General features: G+C 47.1%; 1 protein-coding gene across 3 annotated transcripts in view; it reads left to right on the forward strand.

The window, feature by feature from the left end:
* TBC1D22B (TBC1 domain family member 22B) overlaps nt 1-20,238 on the forward strand; it is an 82,395-nt gene that overhangs the window by 45,692 nt on the left and 16,465 nt on the right. For 2 of the 3 annotated variants that reach the window (XM_036249244.1, XM_036249246.1), the window contains 4 exons: nt 14,358-14,500; nt 14,946-15,021; nt 17,447-17,574; nt 17,863-17,958. In XM_036249244.1, the coding sequence (XP_036105137.1) occupies nt 14,358-14,500; nt 14,946-15,021; nt 17,447-17,574; nt 17,863-17,958 (443 nt within the window). The remainder of the gene's footprint in view (nt 1-14,357; nt 14,501-14,945; nt 15,022-17,446; nt 17,575-17,862; nt 17,959-20,238) is intronic. The other variant, XM_036249245.1, reaches the window with a different exon arrangement.

Raw genomic sequence — 20,238 nt, forward strand, 5'->3', positions numbered from 1 at the left:
TCACATAGCATATTTTTTAGTTTCATCCATGTAGCATGTGTCAGTACTTCATTCCTTTTCACTATTCAATAATATTTCATTGTGCGACTAGACCATACTTTATCTGCTCATCCATTGATAGATATAAATTACGTTTCAAAGAAACAAAGCATACAGACTTCTCACCAGCCTCAAGGCCTTTCTTGAACATAAATACAACACTGTTTGTGGCCTTCAAGAATAATTCTCCTGCCTGAGTAACAGTCCTTCTTTTGTCCCCTCTCTAATGGTGCCCTTTCCTAATAAGGCAGCTGCTGTAAAGGTGTTTGCTATGCTCTCTCTGACATGACGCTCCCTAGTTCAGGAGGCCTCAGGTGTCCTTTGCTCAGGGAACAGGCCCAGCAGTTGCATCTGGGCAGGTGTCACCAGGCAGCCTCACCCCGCCGCCCCGTCACCCGGAGCCATAGCATGGAGGATCTGCCCTCTCAGAGCTGTGGGACCCAGTGTCTCCCAGACATTGGCTTCTCCCCTACATCCTCCCCCATCTGTTCTCTGTCACTTTCATAAATTAGTACCCGAGCTTGCTTTATGCCTTGTGTCATGTTTTTTGTAAAATAGTTTAAAACAGATCCAGACTTTCCTCTGAGTTGATAGAGAAATTGTCCATACTAGCCTGGCCCCCAAGCAGCTTCTTTATCTGCTAAAGGCAGCTGCTCATATAGAAGTGGGTCCTCTGTGGATAAGCCCGCTGCGTCTGGGTCCAGGGGTGACATTGCTAGAGGGTCACCCCTGGGGTGATATACAGTCTCAGAATATGATTCCTAAGACTGCAAAATACTTCTGTCCTGTAGTCTACAAAATCCTTGGGTTTAGATGATATTCTTAATCTAGCTCTGAACATATTAAGGTTAAATGTAATTGATAGTGAGGTCATCACCAAAATAAATTGCTTAACGGCAACTACTGAAGTGACGCATATGAGGAAATCACAGAGAAGAGTGGGCTCAGGACATGTCCTGTTTTCAAAAGAAGAGTGGTGCCTGGTGATTTCTTTCATTACAGATAAAATACTAGTATGGAATAATCCCCTCTTCTCTGCATGACACAGAAAGGGAAGATTTTCCGTGCACGTTCCATTTAGAAACACAAGCACCGGAACCCTCCAAGGGGAATCTTTTCCATACTTCTGACTCATGTATCCAGTTCCCTATGTGACATTTCCACTTGTCATGGATGATCAGTTAGGAAGGGCTGCATGTGCAAGGGAACCCCAAATACCTTAAGTATCTTAGAGAGAAAAGCTTATTTCTTTCACATTAAAAGTCAAGAGGAGTCCTGGCTGGTTTGGTTCAGCGGTTGGAGTATCGGCCCATGTACCAAAGGGTCTCAGCTTTGATTCTGGTCAAGGGCACATACCTGGGTTGCAGGTCCAATCCCTGGCCCCAGTTGGGGTCCTTCGGGGGCAACCAATCTATGTGTCTCTCTCATATTGATGTTTTCTCTCTCTCCCTCCCTACCCTCATCCCTTCCACTCTCTCTAAAATAAATCAGTGGAAAATATTCTCTGGTGAGGATTTAAAAAAAAAAAGTCAAGAGGTAAATAGTACAGGGCTTGGCCCTGGCCGGTTTGGCTCAGCGATTATAGCGTCAGCCTGCAGACCAAAGAGTTATGGGTTCAATTCCGGTCAAGCTCACGTACATCATTTGCTGTTCGGTCCCGGCCCTGGTTGGGGTCCTGCGAGAGGCGGCCAGTCGGTGTGCCTCCTCACATTGATGTTTCTCTTTCTTTTTATTTTATTTTATTTATTTATTTTTTTTATCTTCACCCGAGGACATTTTTCAATATTTTGTTCAGATAGAGTGGGAGGGAGAGAGAGAGAGAGAAACATCGACATAAAAGGGACACATCGAGTGGTTGGCACCCACACGACCCAACCAGGGCCAGGGACAAACTGCAAATGAGGTACGTGCCCTTAGTGGGAACCGAACCTGGGTTTCTCTGGACCGCAGGCTGATGCTCTAACCACTGAGCCAAACTGGCCAGGGCTCTTTTATTTATTTATTTATTTTTCCTTTATTGCTTTAAAAAAATTTTTTTTTTTTTTATCCTCACCCGAGGACATTTTTCCATTCTTTGTTCAGGTAGAGTGGGAGGGAGAGAGAGGAACAGAGAGAGAGAGAGAAACATCGATGTGAAAGGAACACATCGAGTGGCTGCCACCCACACAACCCACCAGGGCCGGGGACAAACTGCAACTGAGGTACATGCCCTTAGTGGGAACCGAACCCAGGTCTCTCAGGACCGCAGGTCGACGCTCTAACTGCTGAGCCAAACTGGCCAGGGCTCTTTTATTTATTTATTTATTTATTTATTTATTTATTTATTTATTTATTTATTTTTCCTTTATTGCTTTTAGAGAGAGAGGAAGTGAAAGGGAGAGAGAGATAGAAACATTGATGAAAAAGAACATCAATTGACCGCCTCCCACATGCCCCCCACTGGGGGTCGGGCCCACAATCTGGGCATGTGTCCTGGCCAGGAATCGAACCGGCGACCTCTTGATGTATGGGTCGATGCTCAACCACTGAGCCACACCGGCTGGACTCTTTCCCTTTCTTGCTCTCTCCCTCCCCCTTTATCTGAAGATAAATGGAAGGATATCCTCGGGTGAGGATTAAAAATAAATAAATAAATAAATAAACAAACAAACAAACTAGTACAGGGCTTGTATGCAGCTCCCAGATACCAGGGATCCAGGCTCCCTTCTGTTCTGCTGTTCTCAGCATGTGGCTTCCTCTCATGATCCAACATAGCTGTGAGTTCTAGCCATCACTTCTGAATTCCAGCCAGTGTGGAGGAGGGATGGGAGAAAGATAGTTCCTTTTGTTAAAGGACACCTGAAGTACATGATACATGGGTTCAAATCTCTTTTGTCTAAACTTAGTCTTTTTAAAATTTTATTTATTTATTTATTTATTTATTTATTTATTTATTTATTTATTTATTTTTATTGTTGATACTATTACAGATGTCCTCATTTCCTCCTTTTGCTCCCCTCTACCCAGCCCCCGTTCCCACTGGCCATCACCGTACTTGTCTGTGTCTATGGGTTATGCATATATGTTCTCTAGCTAATCCCTTCCCCTTCTTTCATCCAGTTTCCCCCTCTCTGAGAGCTCTCAGACTGTTCCATGTATCCATGCCTCTGTTTCTGTTTTATTTATCAGTTGATTTTGTTCATTAGATTCTACATATAAGTGAGATCATGTGATATTTGTCTTTCTCTGACTAGTTTATTTAACTTACCATAAATCTCTCCAGGTTCATCCACGTTGTCCCAAAAAGTAATATTTCCTTTATTTTTTTCTTAGTTTTTTAATTTTTTCTTTATTGATTTTTAGAAAGAGAGATAGAAACATTGATGAGAGAGAACATCGATTGGCCACCTCCTGCAGGCCCCCCACTGGGTATGGGCCCACAGCCTGGGCATGTGCCCTAAACAGGAATCGAACGGCCTCCTCTTTGTGCATGTGTCGATGCTCAACCGCTGAGTCACTCCAGCTGCTTTTTTATCCACTCATCTACTGATGTGCAATTGGGCTGTTTCCTAACATTGGCTATTGTAAATAATGCTACTATGAACATCAGAGTGCATATATTCTTCCGAATTGGTGTTTTGGGATTCTTTGTATATGTTTCTAGAAGTCAGATTGCTGAGTTAAAAGGCAGTTCCATTTTTAATTTTTTGAGGGAACTCTATACTGTTTTCCTTTTGTCTTATGTCTGCAACTATATCTTTAAATGAAGCTGGAAAACATAGTCTGTATCCCAAGTGGCCAGTACCCTTAGGGGTCCTGTTACCAAGGAGGAAGGGGAACCATTATTTATGGACAGCTGGTAGTCCTTGCTACCCCTTGGCTCCTGAGACTCCCCTTTCCCTCAGTTAGCAGCACTTCCTATCACTTAGTCAGAAAAGCTAAGAATTGTTCATGATTCCTTTTTCTTACTCTTCAGAACCAGTCAGTTACAAAGCCCTGATGATTCTATGCGCTAAATATTTCTTGAATCTGTTTCCCTCTCCATTCATCCTATGACTGCCTAGGTCAGGCCCGGATTGCTGAAATGGCCAAGTGTGTTTTCCTGTCTCCAGTTTCATTCCCTTCAGACCCATCTTCCACAACATTTAAGCACAGACTTGCCCATGCAGCTTCTCTGCTTAAAACCCTTCTTATTACCTGCAGGTTCTCTAGCTTGTTGTTGTGTAAGGCCTCACCCCTTAAATAAACTCAGCAATCCAGCATTGACATTGCTCATCAAATCCTTGTTCTGCACCATCCTTTTATCCCCTAGGCTAACCCTTGTGCATCCTTTAAGACTCCTCCTCCTCCTGGAAGCCTGCCCTGAGACTTCCCCCTGGCATTGCCACCTCAGCAGCACGCTTTCCATAGCCTTGTACATTTTGTTTGTAGCCCTTGACCACAACACAGGTTATTGTTGGTGTTTCCCTCCTGCCCCCTGCCACCAGACTGTATGATTCTTTGAGGCCAGAAACTATTTTGAACATCTTTATATCCTCAGTGCCTTCATTTTGGTGTCCAAAATATGCATCCCACACATCTAGGGGAGTAAGAGAATGAAAAGCTTGTGATGACTTTGCAAGATGTCCAGGAATTACTATGGCTTTGCTGGGCTTAGCCACTGGAGGGCAGTGAATTACATACAGTGTTCCTGTACTGTGCAGGGTTAGCCAAAAGTTCTCCCTTCTGAGGGATGGAGATGGAGAACCACCACTCCTCAGCAAGTTTTTACTGAGCAGCTCTCCTGTGCTAGGCACTGCTCCAGGCACTGAGGGTACCGCCATAAACATAGTAGGCAAAACATCTGCCTTTTACGTCTATTATTTATTCAAGGAAAATGTAAACTTCTCATCCCTAAAAGACTACACAAGAATATCCATAGCAACTTTATTGATATAGACAAAAATTGTAAACAACCCAAATATTTGTTAACAGGAGAATGGGTAACCATACAATGGAAAAGGCACTCAGCAATAAGAAAGGACAAACTACTAACAACAACATGGAAGAAACCACTTCAGAACCACTATGTTGAACAAAAAACGTACACACTGAATTATTGCATTTAAATAGAGTTTAACAATAACCTATGGCAATAGAAATCAGAACAACGGTTGACTGATGGAGACTCGGACGAAGCATGGGCAACTGTCTGGGGTGACGGCAATGTTCTCTGTTTGGACTGGGGTGGTTTTTGCACAGATATGTACATGTGTCAAACAGAACTGTGCACTTATGTGTGGTCAACTATGTAAATTGTATGTAAAAAGAAATCCCTTTCCTACAGATTAAATTCTGATGAGCAAAAACACAATATATAGAAAACTAGGTGTTTGTTGGATTGTGAGAGTGCTATGGAGAAAAATGAAGCAGGAAAGGACAGAAATGTGCCCTGTTGGCAGGACTGGGAACGGGAGCAGGTTTTAAACAGGGTGGTGAGCCAGCGTCACACTGCGAAGAGGATATTTGAGCAAAGCCCAGAAGGAGGCAAAGGGGCAAGCCATGCAGTTAATTTTTTATAGTTAAAACCAAATTTTCAGAGAAAAGAAGTTGATATTAAACGCCCCCACGTACCCAGATACATGGGCCCTGCAACCATGTCTTGCCCCTGGATGTTGGGGATGATACTCCAGCCCCACGCTGTCAATTGTTGGGAGGCTTCATTCTCCACTCACAGCCGACTCTGCACATGGTACCCACCCTACCGATCCTGTTCTTCCTTGTCTGGTGAGGTGTGGAGGCCAAAGATAAAACTGGACAGATGAGTGGTGGGATTTTATTATTGTCTTAAGAGAACTTCCCTTTTTGCTTTTTAAAATGTAAACTTTAGCCCTGGCCGGTTTGGCTCAGCAGTTAGAGCCTCGGCCTGCGGTCTGGAGAGACCCGGGTTCGGTTCCTACTAAGGGCACGTACCTTGGTTGCGGTTTGTCCCCAGCCCTGGTTGGGTCGTGCGGGTGGCAGCCACCTGATGTGTTTCATTCACATCGATGTTTCTCTCTCTCTCTATCTGAACAAAAAATAGAAAAATGTCCTCGGGAAATGATAAAAAAAAAAAAAGTAAACTTTAGCCCCCACCCGTGACTCATTTGGTTGGAGTATTGTCCCATGCACTGAGGGGTTGTGGGTTTGTTTCCCCATCAGTGCACCTACCCAGGTGGTGGGTTTGACCCTTGGCCGGGGTGGGTATGGGGGTGGGGGCATGGAGGGGGATAACTGATTGATGTTTCTCTCTCACATCGATGTTTTAATCCCTCCCTCCCTCCCTCTCTCTCTCAAATCAATAAAAAAGGAGTGTCCTTGGGTGAGGAGTTTTTTGAAAAGGTAAAAAAAAAAACTTTTGAAACGTAAACTTGACGTTGAACTATAACATATATTTTTGTTTTTTTTAATCTTTTAAAATGTGTTTTTATTGATTTTAGAGAGAGAGAGGAAGGGAGAGGGAGAGAGAGAAACATCAATGAGAGAGAAAAACATCGATTGGCTGCTTCCTGCATGCCCTGTACTGGGGATCAAGCCCACATCCTGGGCATGTGCCCTGACTGGAAATCAAACCAGTGACCTCTCAGTGTACATGGGATAACTCTCAGCCAGCTGAGCCACACTGGCCAGGGCTAAGACATATTTTTAAAAGTACATCTATAATACATGCACAGCTTGATAAATTTTCGCTAAATAACCAGCGCCCATATCAGGACATGGAATATTTCCAGCACTACAGAAGTCCCCTTGGGTTCCCTTCTAGTCCCCCAACCCCAGCAAGGGTAACTACCTCAGTTAGTTTTGCCTATTTCTAAACTTTACATAAATTGAATCATAAAGTAAAGATATTTCATTTTCTATTTTAATGCTGTTGGTTTGGTGGGAACTGGGGAGTGGAGCTGATATGAATCTTTTAGTGCTCCCCCTGTTTGGGACTCTGACCCTTTCCTCAGGATGCCTCCTGGCCCTGACTTCACAGATGAGGCCGCCTCCTAAGTGACAGGCGGTTGAGGACTGTTTGAGGCTCTTCCCAGCAGGAGACAGTCCAAGTGCTAATGAGCTGCTTTCAGCTGACACCTGAGAGCAGTGTTGCATTTGGGGGTGTCCAGTGCTGAGTTTCCTATCATGTAGGAGGTAAGACCTCCAAGATCAAGTTGTGGCTTGTCACCTCTAGGACTTGAGACCCAGCCACTTGTCCCTGGCTCGTGGCACAAGGGGCATGTGCGGGCTTGCTCACTTGCTCATTCGCTCTCATCTGATCCCAAGAATAAGTGAGTGGTTATGACAGGGGAGAAATTGAGGTAGCCAACACATTCAAGATGTTTGAGCCTACATGAGGAGTCTCTGGGCAGCGGACATTGGCAGTGGGGGACCTGGACTTCCCAGAGCTTGTTCACATACTCAGTGACATGCTGTCCATTTCTTTTCTTTTTTTTTTTGGTATGTGACCCTAGTGGGAACCGAACCCAGAACTCTCTGGTCTGCAGGCCAACACTCTAACTGCTGAGCTAAACTGACCAGGGCACACTGCCCATTTCTGTGGGGGATCTTTGGGGGGTCTTTGTGCAGGTCCTAGAAGGTTAAGTGTGTGCTGGACCTGCCCTAATTTACCCCCATCATCTGAATGCTCGGGGAGCTTGGGTTCATATAACCTGGGGTCCTATAGCCAGTGCCAAGAGCCCACGTTAACCAGCAGCCACTCGTGCTTGCTCAGTAAGGGTAAGAGTAATATAAAAATTTGGGAAAATTGAGAAAATATGGTGGTATGTTGGTTTTTTAAATTAATTTTACCCAGGGTATCATGACACACATATATCCAGGCTACCACACTCTGGGTAGTATTTAGCCAAAGGTTATCTATCATTCTGTTTAATGTTTAGCTTTTAGTCACTACCCTGATTGATAGGCAGTGTCAGGAGAGGCTCCATGGTCAGCTGCTTCTCTGTGTCTTTTAAAACAGCACATTTCCTGCCTGGTCAGTGTGGCACACTGGTTGAGCGTGACCCATACACTGAGAGGTCACCGGTTCAATTCCCAGTCAGGGCCCGTGCCCAGGTTGTGGGCCTGATCCCCAGTGGGAGGCATGCAGGGGGCGGCCAATCCATGTTCTGTCTCACTAATGTTTCTTTTGTGTGTGTGTGTGTGTGCCCCTAGCGGGAACCGAACCCAGGACTCTCTGGTCTGCAGGTCGACGCTCAACTGCTGAGCCAAACTGGCCAGGGCTCACCAATGTTTCTATCTCTCTTCCTCTCTCTCTAAAATCAATAAAGGAAAAAAAAATTTTTTTTAAACCAGCATGTCTTCTATTACGCAGTTTGGAACGTGCTCTTCATGAAGCAGAACTGCCTCCCTCTGGGTCTCTGCGCTGTAAGAACCTCCGACATCTTTCCTGTGCCCTCCTCCCTGGGAGGGACCGACTCCGCTCACTCTCCTTTCTCTGCAGGGCGGTTTGACTTTCCCGGGGCTAGCTGAGGGCCCTTGCCTGAAAGTACTGACCGAACCATACCCAACAATACATTTTTATGGCAGTTAAACCACTGAAAAATTATACATGCAGGTAATTAGGTGAATTCCTCAACACTTTTCTTAAAACTGTTTTTTGGATGAAAAATTTAACTGTCTGTTTTTATGAGGTTCTTTAGATGTATGGCTGAAAAGATTTATATTTTCCTTTTCTCAGTTTACTTTTGTGATCAGAAAATAATGTAAAACATTCTTATGAGTTTAGTTTAAAAAACAAAACAAAGACAGGAATCAGGTAAGCCAGAGGCTTTGGAGAAGAGACCACTGTCTGCAATCTCTGCAGTCTGCTGCCCCGAGTCCTCTGGTGCCTGCCCGTCAGGCTGAATCTCCTGCCCAGCCAGTCACAGTATTTAGGAATTGCCCTGCGATCGCAGATGGTCCCTGGAACACGCCTAGAGCAGTGAGTGGACAAGTGCCTCCTGTCCATTTAAGCAAAACCGGGTTTTTTTCCTCAAAGCTGTTGAGGAGTTCTTGAGGCATATGTGAGGTTGATTTTATTTTATTTTATTTTATTTTATTTTATTTTATTTTATTTATTTTTTTAATCCTCACCCTAGGACATTTTTGCATTTATCTTCAGATAGAGCGGGAGGGAGAGAGAGAGACACATCGACTGGTTGCCACCCACATGAACCCAACCAGAGCTGGGGTCAAATTGCAACCAAGGTACATGCCCTTAGTGGGAACCGAACCCGGGTCTCTCTGGTCTGCAGGGAACCGCTGAGCAAAACTGCCCAGGGCTGTGAGGCTGATTTTAGGCCCAAGACTTGGAGTTCTCAGACAAATAAACAATTGACAGGAGCCATGACTCAAGTATATTTTATTTTTGTGTTAATCCTCACCCGAGGATATTTTTCCATTGATATTTTTCAGACAGAGTGGAAAGGAGGGAGGGAGGAGGAGAAGACGGGGGAGAACATCTATGTGAGAGAGACTCATCGATTGGTTGCCTCCCACGCGACCCAAACCAAGGCCCGGGATTGAAGGTACGTGCCCTTGACCAGGAATCAAACCCGCGACCCTTTGGTTCTCGGGCTGACACTCTAACTGAGCCAAACTGGCCAGAGCTCAAGTACATTTTATCAGCTAATAAATGGGCATGTTCTTCTCAAGCCCAGAGTGGGCAATTTGATTTTTATAAGGAGCTTTGGGTTTCCTCTTTTTAGATACTTTACCTCCTAAAATAGCCATAAAATATCCCTTAAAACCTCACTCCCTGCAGTCTGAGCCCTGGCTGCTGTATGTCTTCTGAGAACCGAAGACGCTGTCCTCATTTGAGAGTGCATTGCTGGCATGGTTTCCCGTTCTGCTCAATTATTTGTTGAATTTTCTCAAGTGGGACATTTAGTGATCTTTCTGAACAGACTATTTATGTGGAATGAGGCCCTTCAGAGAGTATTTGGGCCTCCCTGCCTCTGCTGCTGTTTGCTGGTGCACTCTGCTAGCAAATTTTACCCTCCCAGCAGGCAGAGCAGTAGAACTAAGCTCTCCCGCTCTCTGAAGTGCTAGGGAACTGTCCCACCGTCTGCAAAAGCAAAGGGCTAAAGGGCAGGCCTGGCCTAAGGGCAGAACACAGAGAAACAACATCCCCAAATCGATGCCCCCTAAGAGGGCTCAGCATCTTGTCTGTCGGTTCTTTTGCTCCCTGGACAGACAGCTAAATGTTTGGAATTGGCACAGTTACTGAGGGTGGCATCTTACCAACGTTAAGAACCCCTGTTGTTAGAGCTTCTCTTGATGAAATGGTAGAAATGGAAACTTTGGAAATTTACTTTTTTTTTTTTTTATCCTCACCCGAGGACATTTTTTCATTCTTTTTTCAGGTAGAGTGGGAGGGAGAGAGAGGAACAGAGAGAGAGAGAGAAACATCGATGTGAAAGGAACACATCGAGTGGCTGCCACCCGCACAACCGACCAGGGCCGGGGACAAACTGCAACCGAGGTACGCGCCATTAGCGGGAACCGAACCCGGGTCTCTCAGGACTGCAGGCCGACGCTCTAACCGCTGAGCCAAACCGGCCAGGGCAGAAAATTTACTTATTTTTAAAGTACATTTTGGAATTAGACTAGGTTTGGCTGAGAATGACAGGGATCCAACATTACTGAGGCTCTGATAGCAACACATGAACAAACAAGAAAAACAAAAACTCACAGACACAGACAGAAGGGCAAAACCACCCCCACTACTCATACGCATGCCCAAAGGAAGATCCAGTGCTCCATAATCGTCTTTGCACCGGGGCATTCTGCAGTTCCAGACACTGCAGGGAATTGGCACTGGGAAGGGTAACTACACAGAGCAGAGCAACAAGGGAGAGAGGCCTGGGTCTCTGAGAACAATCGGGGCGCACCTGCCATATCAGCCCTGGCAACCTGTGGCTTTTTGTCAGACAGAATACATATGATTAGGAGCCAGACTGCGTAGCTTAAATCCCGACTCCCTCACTCACTAGCTACGTGGCTTTGGGCAAATGACTTTACTTTCTGAGCCTCAGTTCCTCATCTGTTAATGTGGTGATTACCAGAGGGAAGGGGGATGGGGGCAGTGCAGGCTACAGGGGATCAAATATATGGTGACGGAAGACTTGACTTTGGGTGCTGGGCACACAATGCAATATACAGACGATGTATCATAGAATTGTACACTTACAGCCTATATAATTTTATTAACCACTGTCACCCCAATAAATTTAATTTTTAAAACTGAGGCTGAACCCTGGCTGGTTTGGCTCAGCGGTTGGAGCATTGGCCCATGGACCGGAGAGTCCCGGGTTCAGCTCCCACCAAGCGCATGTACCTTGGTTGCAGTTTGTCCCTGGCCCCGGTTGGAGTTGTGTGGGTGGCAGCCACTCGATGTGTCTCTCTCACATCTGTGTTTCTCTCTCTTTCTTCCTCCCTCTCTCCCTTCTGCTCTGTCTGAAGATAAATGCAAAACATGTCCTCAGATGAGGATAAAAAAACACAAAAAAACTGAGGCTTAAGCAAGATAGGAGTTTACTCCTCATTTAATAACAATAATACAAGCTAACATTTGCATAATGCTTATTTTGTGCCAGACACTGTTAGCATTTTTATATATTAACTCTTTCAATCCTTGTAATATCCTATGACACTGGCAGGAAATCACCACATTAACAGATGAGGAACTGAGGCTCAGAAAGTAAAGTCATTTGCCCAAAGCCACGTAGCTAGTGAGTGAGGGAGTCGGGATTTAAGCTACGCAGTCTGGCTCCTAATCATATGTATTCTGTCTGACAAAAAGCCACAGGTTGCCAGGGCTGATATGGCAGGTGCGCCCCGATTGTTCTCAGAGACCCAGGCCTCTCTCCCTTGTTGCTCTGCTCTGTGTAGTTACCCTTCCCAGTGCCAATTCCCTGCAGTGTCTGGAACTGTAGAATGCCCCGGTGCAAAGACGATTATGGAGCACTGGATCTTCCTTTGGGCATGCGTATGAGTTGTGGCGGTGGTTTTGCCCTGAGCCTTCCTGGTGGATTCCACTTTTTTCTTACAACTGCTGCTCATAAACAGGGAGTGTCTGGCGGTCAGGGCGAGCAGCAGCGCTCGCTGAAAGGGAAGAGGCTCTCTCCCGTGCACTGCTCTGAGCCTGGCCCGGACGGCGGTCTGGCAGCACCTTGTCCAGAGCAGCTCTCTCCTGTTGGAAGGGGACAGTTTCCCAAGGCATGTTTGTGGTAGGGGAGTTGGAGGTACCTGGATATCTGTCCCTGGGGAACCAAGATGTAAAGCAAGGGAGGCACAGGGGGCAGTGAACTGGAGGACCTTAGAGATGTAACACAAAAAGAAAAGGCGAGATTCTGAGCTGGTTCTTAGAGCCCAGTATCATTTAACTATATTAGTAGTATATATATGGCCACCCCGAAAAACACTATGTAGTAAGTGCTTAAGTTGGGGGGAAAAAAGAGTGTTATTTCTTAGAAAGGTTTTTTCTGCAATGTGATTTCTCAAATGGACCTTTACATGTCATCTGAAATCTGCAAGCGCTGTGTTGTTTTAGAAAATCTTTATTCTTTTTTTTTTGGTGATAAATGCAGGGGTAACAGCTCTTTTTTCCTAAAATTATATACATTTTTTCCTACTATATAAATTGAGCTTATTGTAGAAATTTTGAAAAGTCTAATAAAGCTTAAAGAAGATAAAAATCCTTTATCCCTCCCACCTAGGAATGAGCCCCGTACACCACTGTGCTCCGTCAGCACACATAAATGTGTGTAGAGTAAATAGTTGAGAGTGTACCGTAACTGAGTACCTTGCTTTTCCCTAACACAGTGACATACTTCCCAAGTTATTACAAATTCCTAATAAACTACATCTAAAACTATATTGTGCCTGTGTGCTGTGCCCTGTTGTAAGCATTTTACATGTATTAACATATATTTACATGTGTCTGTACTTCAAGTTGGATTACTAGGTTATTTCCAGAGTCATAGATTTTCTGATAAAACACTTCCCCCTTCCAAAAAGGGTTTTTACAGCCTTTGGTGTTCATGTAAAAATGCAGTGCAGCGCTGGCCGGTTTGGCTCAGCGGTTAGAGCATTGGCCCATGGACCAGTGAGTCGCGGGTTCAGTTCCGGCCAGGGGCACGTACCTCAGTTGTGATTTGTCCCCAGTCCTGGGCGGGGTCGTGCGGGAGACAGCCACTCAATATGTCCCTTTCATGTCAGTGTTTCTCTCTCTTCCTCTCTCCCCCCCCCCCCATTCTGTCTGAACAAAAATGGGGGGGGGGAGTCCTTGGGTGAAGATAAAAAAAAAAATGCACTGCAGCCCTGGCTGGTGTGGGTCAGTGGTTAAAGCTCGGCCTGCAGGCCAAAGGGTCATGGATTCAGTTCCTGGTCAAGAGCATGTACCTGTGTTGCAGGTTCGATCCCTGGCCATGGTTGGAGTGTGTGTGGGAGGCAACCAATCCATGTCTCTCTCTCATGCCCATGTTTCTCTGTCTCTGTGTGTGTGTGTATCTCTTTCCCCCCACTCCCTCCTTTCCACTCTCTTTAAAAATCAGTGGAAAAAATATTCTTGGGTGAGGATGGAAAAAAAAGGTCCCATAGCTAAAGAAGTTTTGGGAAATGCTGGGTAAACAAGGTTAAGCAGATTCACTCAGCGGAGAATTTCTTACAATTTCTCAAACCTTTCTGTTGGCTGTGATCTTTGTGGATCTACAGGGTGAGGGCGTGTAATGCAGCATTCTCAACCATGTTTGGCTGTGGAATCCTTGTCTTCTCAAGTGCTTTGGGGAGTAATGTTGTACACAGCCCATCCTAGGAACTACCAACTCAGTGAAATTAAACCCTAGCAGCTGCCACAGGTGTGAGCTGTCTTCCTTCACATTCCCATCTTCACTCTGACTGGTGAGGCCTGGTCAGAATTTGGGGATTCCATCTTTTAAACTGAACTAGGGGGTCTATCTGGTCCCAGCTGCTGTCACTACATATGAGTGAGCTAGACAGATCACTGAATTCTGAAATCAATTACATTTTCTAGACCATGTCCAGGGGCCTGGCTGGGTATATAGCTCATTGAACATGAGGCCTGAAATATCTTTTCTAAAACTGAATGAACAAATGCAGGGGAAGAAAAGGATGTTTTGGATGCAGGGGTCTTGGCATTAGAAATTGCCTGTTCGGTGTTGTGACAAGAGCCTCAGGAACCCTCCTGGGACTGGCCCGCCTGACAAGGGGAGGAGGACAGGGCCCTGTTCCTTGGTGTCATGTTAGCCTGGCTGTCCCCTGGCCCGCAGGGCCCCATTGAAGATACTAGACTCTATCTTTCTCTCTCCATTTTTTAGAGAAGACCTCTGGACTCTTCACCTTTTGTTTTACAGAAGAGGATGTGGAGAACTTTGATGTGACCAATTTGTCCCAGGACGTGCTGCGAAGCATTGAAGCCGACAGCTTTTGGTGCATGAGCAAGTTGCTGGATGGGATCCAGGTGAGCTGGTTCTGCCCTTGTGGGAGCCCGGCTCCATGGGGACCTGTGAGCCTGTGGGCTCCTTACTGCCCTCTGCGTCGGATAGCCCTCCACCCAGCATGACGCCTCCTCTTTTTGGTCCATCCATCTCTGCCTCTTTCACTGGCTTTACAGCTTTGAAAAGCTGAGACTCTACCATCCCTGAGTCTCAGGAAGTCTCCATGTTGCCCTGGCTTTGTCATCAGAGCATACCCCTCCTTCTGTGCACCCGGGCCATGTGGTCTCCTCCACAGAGCGGGCTGGTATGCTCTCCCACACTCTCCTGTCTAGATTCTTTTGTTCCCCCAGCCACTGGCACCAGCTTTGGAAAAACCACTTGTGCCTTTACACATGATTCTGTGGACTGAAGGGGTGGTAGCACGGCTGTGTGGGTCCCCATTTATCCTGGGCTCTCTGTCGTTGGCAGGATAACTACACCTTTGCACAGCCAGGGATCCAGAAGAAAGTCAAGGCACTGGAAGAGCTCGTCAGCCGGATTGATGGTAGGTGCAGAGGGCCGGGAGACCTCTAGCCATAGCACGGTACGGTTCTGACGCAGGCAGGTTGCACTGTGAGCCCCCCTCAGCCCCTTCCTAGCCGTGACCCTTTCCGACTTCCTGTGCCTTTGGTGGCACCAGCACCCGTCCAGATCTCAACAGGAAGGTGAGGTGAGAACTCTTGCTGTTATCTCGATTTTTTTTCTGCTTAGTTTTCTGTCACCAAGTTTTATCGATTCTTCAGCATCTTTCCTCAACTCACCCTTTCTTCTCCATTTTCCTACCTGCTGCCCTGGGCCAGCCATGCCTCCGCCAGACCTTTCCTCCTCCAAACCTTCTGTCACGCAACTGCATCTTTCTTAAGCAGTGTTCTGGTCACGTCCCTTTTCTGCTCTGAAACCTCCTGGGGCTCTCCATTGCTTTTATTTATGTATTTATTTTAAATAGGTTTTTATTGCTTTTTTTAGAGGTAGAGGAATGGAGAGAGAGACAGAAACGTCAATGTGAGAGAGATAATATCAATTGGCTGCCTACTGCACGCCCCCTACTGGGCATTGAGCTTGCAACCCAGGCCTGTGCCCTGACCGGGAATCGAACCAGGACCTTTCTATGGGACGATGCTCAATCCACTGAGCCACACCAGCCGGGCTCCTCCATTGCTTTTAGCATCAACTCTATAGGCTGGCCTTGTCCTTCAAGTGGTGATGGAACTTGAGACTCCTGGGCTTGACCCAGGGTTCTCCAGTCTGGCTGCTACCCCAGCAGCACTTGCTGTAGCTCCTGTGACCTGTTGGGTGGCTCTTCCTGAAGCAGAATGTCTTTGAGGAACAGGAGCCTTACAGTCTTTCCTTGGCTCTGGCTCGGAATCACGGCATGTTAGGAACAAAAAGCAACTCGGGACGACTGGCGAAGAAACTGCGGCCCGGGAGAGGTCGGAGCTAGGTTTCAGGAAGATCGCAGAGCCTAACAGCAAGGCCTGCGCCAGTCCAGTTGTAAAGCTTCTTTAGGTGTCACCAGTTACTACACCAACTAACAGATCTCATGTCCTGGTTTCCCCAGTCATGGGTTTTCTGCTTTACCTAAGCATTGCCTTTCTGCCCGTACAGAAATGGTGTGTCTTTCTCTCTCCTTCCCAGTTTCTCTTTCCATGAAAATCTCTCCTGACTTATTCCACTCACTTCAGCTTCCTTTTATAACAGGATTTCAATCTTTCCTGCTCATTTGCTTATTTAAAGTAGTTTCCTCCATGTCATATGTGGAGATTTTTTTCCTCTTATCACCCTGACCCAGCTGTTAGCCCCCGGCGGGGCCACTCCTAGGTGCCTGGCCCCCTCACCTGGGTTCTGGTGCAGGCTGAGGGCCGCAGGCCGGGCGCCGGGTTGGCGGGCAGGGCGGAGGCTGCGCTTTCTGCCGCTGTCTGCCCTCGCCTGGTTTTCCTGTTCTCACACATGCCTGATAAGTAAAGACGTAGGACATTGGGGTAGTGGATTTTTAACTGTATATATTTTTATTTTTAGAATTATAGAATATTACAAAAATTTAAACAATTCAGAAAAACACAAAAGTAAAAATCTTCCCCTTCCTTAAATTCTACCCACCAGAAATAACCATTATTAATGGTTATTCTTTCAGAAATTGTATTAAGCATTTACCACATGCCAGATGCTATTGTAAGCACTTTTATTTTCTCTTTTTAGCTTCTCCCAAACCTTCCGAGGTATGAGCGATTATCCCTATTTTATAGGCTAGGAAACTGGGGAGGATAGTGGTGTAAAAATCCTATGAAGTATTATTCAAAGGGCTGGCTTGTAGAACAGGGATCAGGTTTGATTTGAGGTTGTTCCAGAACACCACACAGACAGACACCAAGGGGTGGGAGTTAGGAGTGGAGTTGGGGGAGTTCGTTTCTGCTGAGTGTGTCAAAGCACTTCCTGATGATCACTTAACACGTCAGTGGGAGGGGCTGCCCTTGAGTGGAGTCAGTGAACCGCATTCACTGGCAGGTCTAAGTGCCTGCTGGCTGCCATCTGTCAGGGAGACTGAGGAGGAAATCCTCGCTGGTAGGAGGGTGGTCAAGGTGACCTCAGTTCCTCTCCGTTCTGGCTCCTTCTCTAATGAGTGATAAGGTCAAGCAGCCAAGTGAACCTTACGTGTCCTGTTCTGTGGCTAGAGCAGCCCTGCGAAGGAAGAAGGGCACATGGACCATCACTGTGGGGTGTGAACAGTTCAGCTGCGGGCTGTTACCTGGGCAGTGTTGCTGTGAAGTGGTGGAACCAACCATGAAGAACAGTCACATGTCAGCGTGGCCCCTCTGTCCGACCTCCCTGGGGTGGGTGTTGGGGGGTGGAAACTGCCTTTTTGGCTCATGGACTCTTTCAGGGTCTGATCCCCCCAGGTTGTGCTCCTGGGGCCAATGACTCTTCCTTTTCAGAGCAGGTACATAATCACTTCAGGAGGTACGAGGTTGAATACCTACAGTTTGCCTTTCGTTGGATGAATAACCTGCTCATGCGGGAGCTTCCCCTTCGCTGCACCATCCGCCTGTGGGACACGTACCAGGTATGACGAGACCCCTGCCCTCCCCACGCCAGACTGTCCCTGTGTCGTCCTCCTCCTGCCCTGGTGTGGAGTGTAGGTGCTCAGAAGTTCCCCCACCTTCTTTCTACTTCTGTGTCTGCCTCAGCCTCACGAGCAGGGCCTCTACTCAATCTTTTCAGGCCTCTGTATGCCCAGCCATGAAAGGGGTGCTGTGCTGTGCTCCCACTTTGCAGCTGTATTGAACCCGAGAGGACTAGAGCCAGTTCCGGTCAGGGCTTAGAGACCTAACTCTGTTCTTTGCCTTCCCAGTCTGAGCCAGAAGGGTTCTCCCACTTCCATCTCTACGTGTGCGCAGCTTTCTTGATCAAGTGGAGAAAAGAGATCTTGGATGAAGAGGACTTCCAGGTGAGTGGACAGGAGCTCAGCCTGGGGTGGGGATGGACGTCAGAATGGAGCTATCCCATCAGTGGGGCTGAACAGACAGAAGGTGCCACAGCAGGTGCCTGGCTGGGAAGGAGAAGGGGAGCTCAGAAGAGGTTGCCTCCCCCAGTTGGCAGGCAGTCCCGGGGCCCCGAGCTCTTCAGTATGGAAGGGTCTTAGTGCCAGAAGAGCTGCTGCAGACCTGCTGGGCAGGCCTAAGAGACCTCGCTCATCCATCAGCCTGCATTTGCTCAGTGCCTGCCACATGCTAGGCGCTGTTGAAGGCATAGGGTATACTGGAAAGTAAAACAGACAGACATCGGTGTTCTCACAGAGCTTACCTACTAGTTGGAGAGAGACTTACAATAAACAAAAGCATAGTACATTTAAAAGAATATTAGAGGGTGAAAAGAAAAAAATTTTTCCAATGTAGAGCAGGATAAAGAGGTTATTAGGTGATAGGGAAAAGGTAGGTTGCAATTTCACATTAAGTTGTCAGGATAGGGTCACTGAGAAGGTGACATTTGAGCTAAGCCTTGGGGAAGGTGCGAGAGCCAATCATATGGTCATCTGGGAAGAGTATCCGGGCTGAGGGAACAGCCAGTGCAAAGTCCTTAATGCAGCAGCGTGCCTGCTGTTTAAGGAATGGTGATGGGGGCCTGTGTGGCCTCAAGCAGAGTGGTCCAGGGAAGAGTAGAAAGAGGTGAGGCTAGAGAACTTACAAGGGACCTAGGTCACAGAGGACTTTGTAGACATTTTAAGGACTTTGGCTTTTTCTCTGAGTGGAAGGGAAACCACAGAGGGTCTTGAGCAGAAGAGGGACAAAATCACTCAAAGGACCAGTCTGGCTTCTATGTGACTGTGGGTGTGGGCAAGGGTGGAAGCAGGAGACCACCCAGGAGGCTACTGTAGTTCTCCAAGTGGCATGGACCTGGATGGTGGCAGGGAGGTGTGACAGGTGGCTAGATCTTGAGTATATTTCATAAGTAGAGCCAGCAGGAATGCCTGATGAATTGGGTGTAAGGTATAACAAAGGGATGAGTCAGTATGACTTCACAGTTGATGAGTAGGCTGCACGGAGCAGGTTTATGGAGGGAGATCTGGAGTCCAGTTTTTGGGTATGTTGGATTTTAACTACCATTAGACATCCAGATGGAGACGTAGGGCAGACAGATCAATCCGTAAGTCTGGAGTCAAAAGAGAAGTCTGGACTTAATATGTTTGTTTAGGAGCCTTTGGCTAGATGGTCCTTAAAGCCAGGATAGTGGACGAGAGGCCTAAGGAAGTGAGTGCGGACAGAGAAGAGACAAGGACCAGGCCTGAGCCCTGGCACACTCCCGCATGAAGAGGCCAGGGAGAAGAGGTGGACAGAGCGACGCGGGCAGGGGGTGACCAGTGAGATTGCAGCGTCCTGGAAGCCGTGGGGGAGAATGAAGGGCAAGTGCGAGGGGGGAGAATGCCAGGCGGCTGCTCTGGGAGGCTTGGGAATGGGGAAACAGGGACCAAGGAGAGAGACTGCCAGCTCTGTAGTCTGCAGAAAGGCCTGGAAGTTGTTTGTGGTCGTTATCTCTAGGGACAGTAGTGGGCTTTTGTTTTTCTGCTCTGTACATTTCTGAACTGAAGGTTATTTTTTTCAAATGGACATCTGTTTCTTTCAAAAGCAGGGGGAAGAAAGCCAGAGAAGGCTGACTGTTTTTCTCAGGTCTAACTAATAGCATAGGTGTTGTATTCTCAAGAGCACGGCATCGCCATGTGCTCCTCGAGCAGGCCCACTCTGTGATTGGTGTTAGGTGGCCGAAGAGCAGACGCCCGTTCAGCTGATAGATGGAAAGGCAGGACCCGACTTGCCCACGCAAGGGCTTTGGAAGGGAAGGGAGAGCAGGCTCCTGTGAGTAGATGCCAGCTGTGGTGTCAAGGCTGCAGGCAGCGGTGGAGCCACGGCTTCTGTCAACAAGCAGCACATGTGACTCCCAGGGAAAATGAGCACAAGGGGCGCAGTGACCGAGTGCTGGGGCGAGCTCTCCATTTTGATACTGGGGTGAAGTGGAGCAGGATATTGGGAGCATGGATCTAATTTAGTTATCATGAGCCAGGCTCAGAGGGCCTTGTCATATGTGATAAAAGTGCTTCCCAGATTAGCTCAGGGGGTAGAGGGGTTTCCTGGAACGGCTTTTAGTGATTCACAGTATCGACAGCACAGGATAATAGTCTATGACTTTAAAACTGTTAGACATAGAGATGTTCTTTCCTGGGTAGCATATTCGA

Source organism: Molossus molossus, unplaced genomic scaffold, assembly GCF_014108415.1.
Source record: "Molossus molossus isolate mMolMol1 unplaced genomic scaffold, mMolMol1.p scaffold_m16_p_8, whole genome shotgun sequence".
In the NCBI taxonomy this organism is placed as follows: Eukaryota; Metazoa; Chordata; class Mammalia; order Chiroptera; family Molossidae; genus Molossus; species Molossus molossus.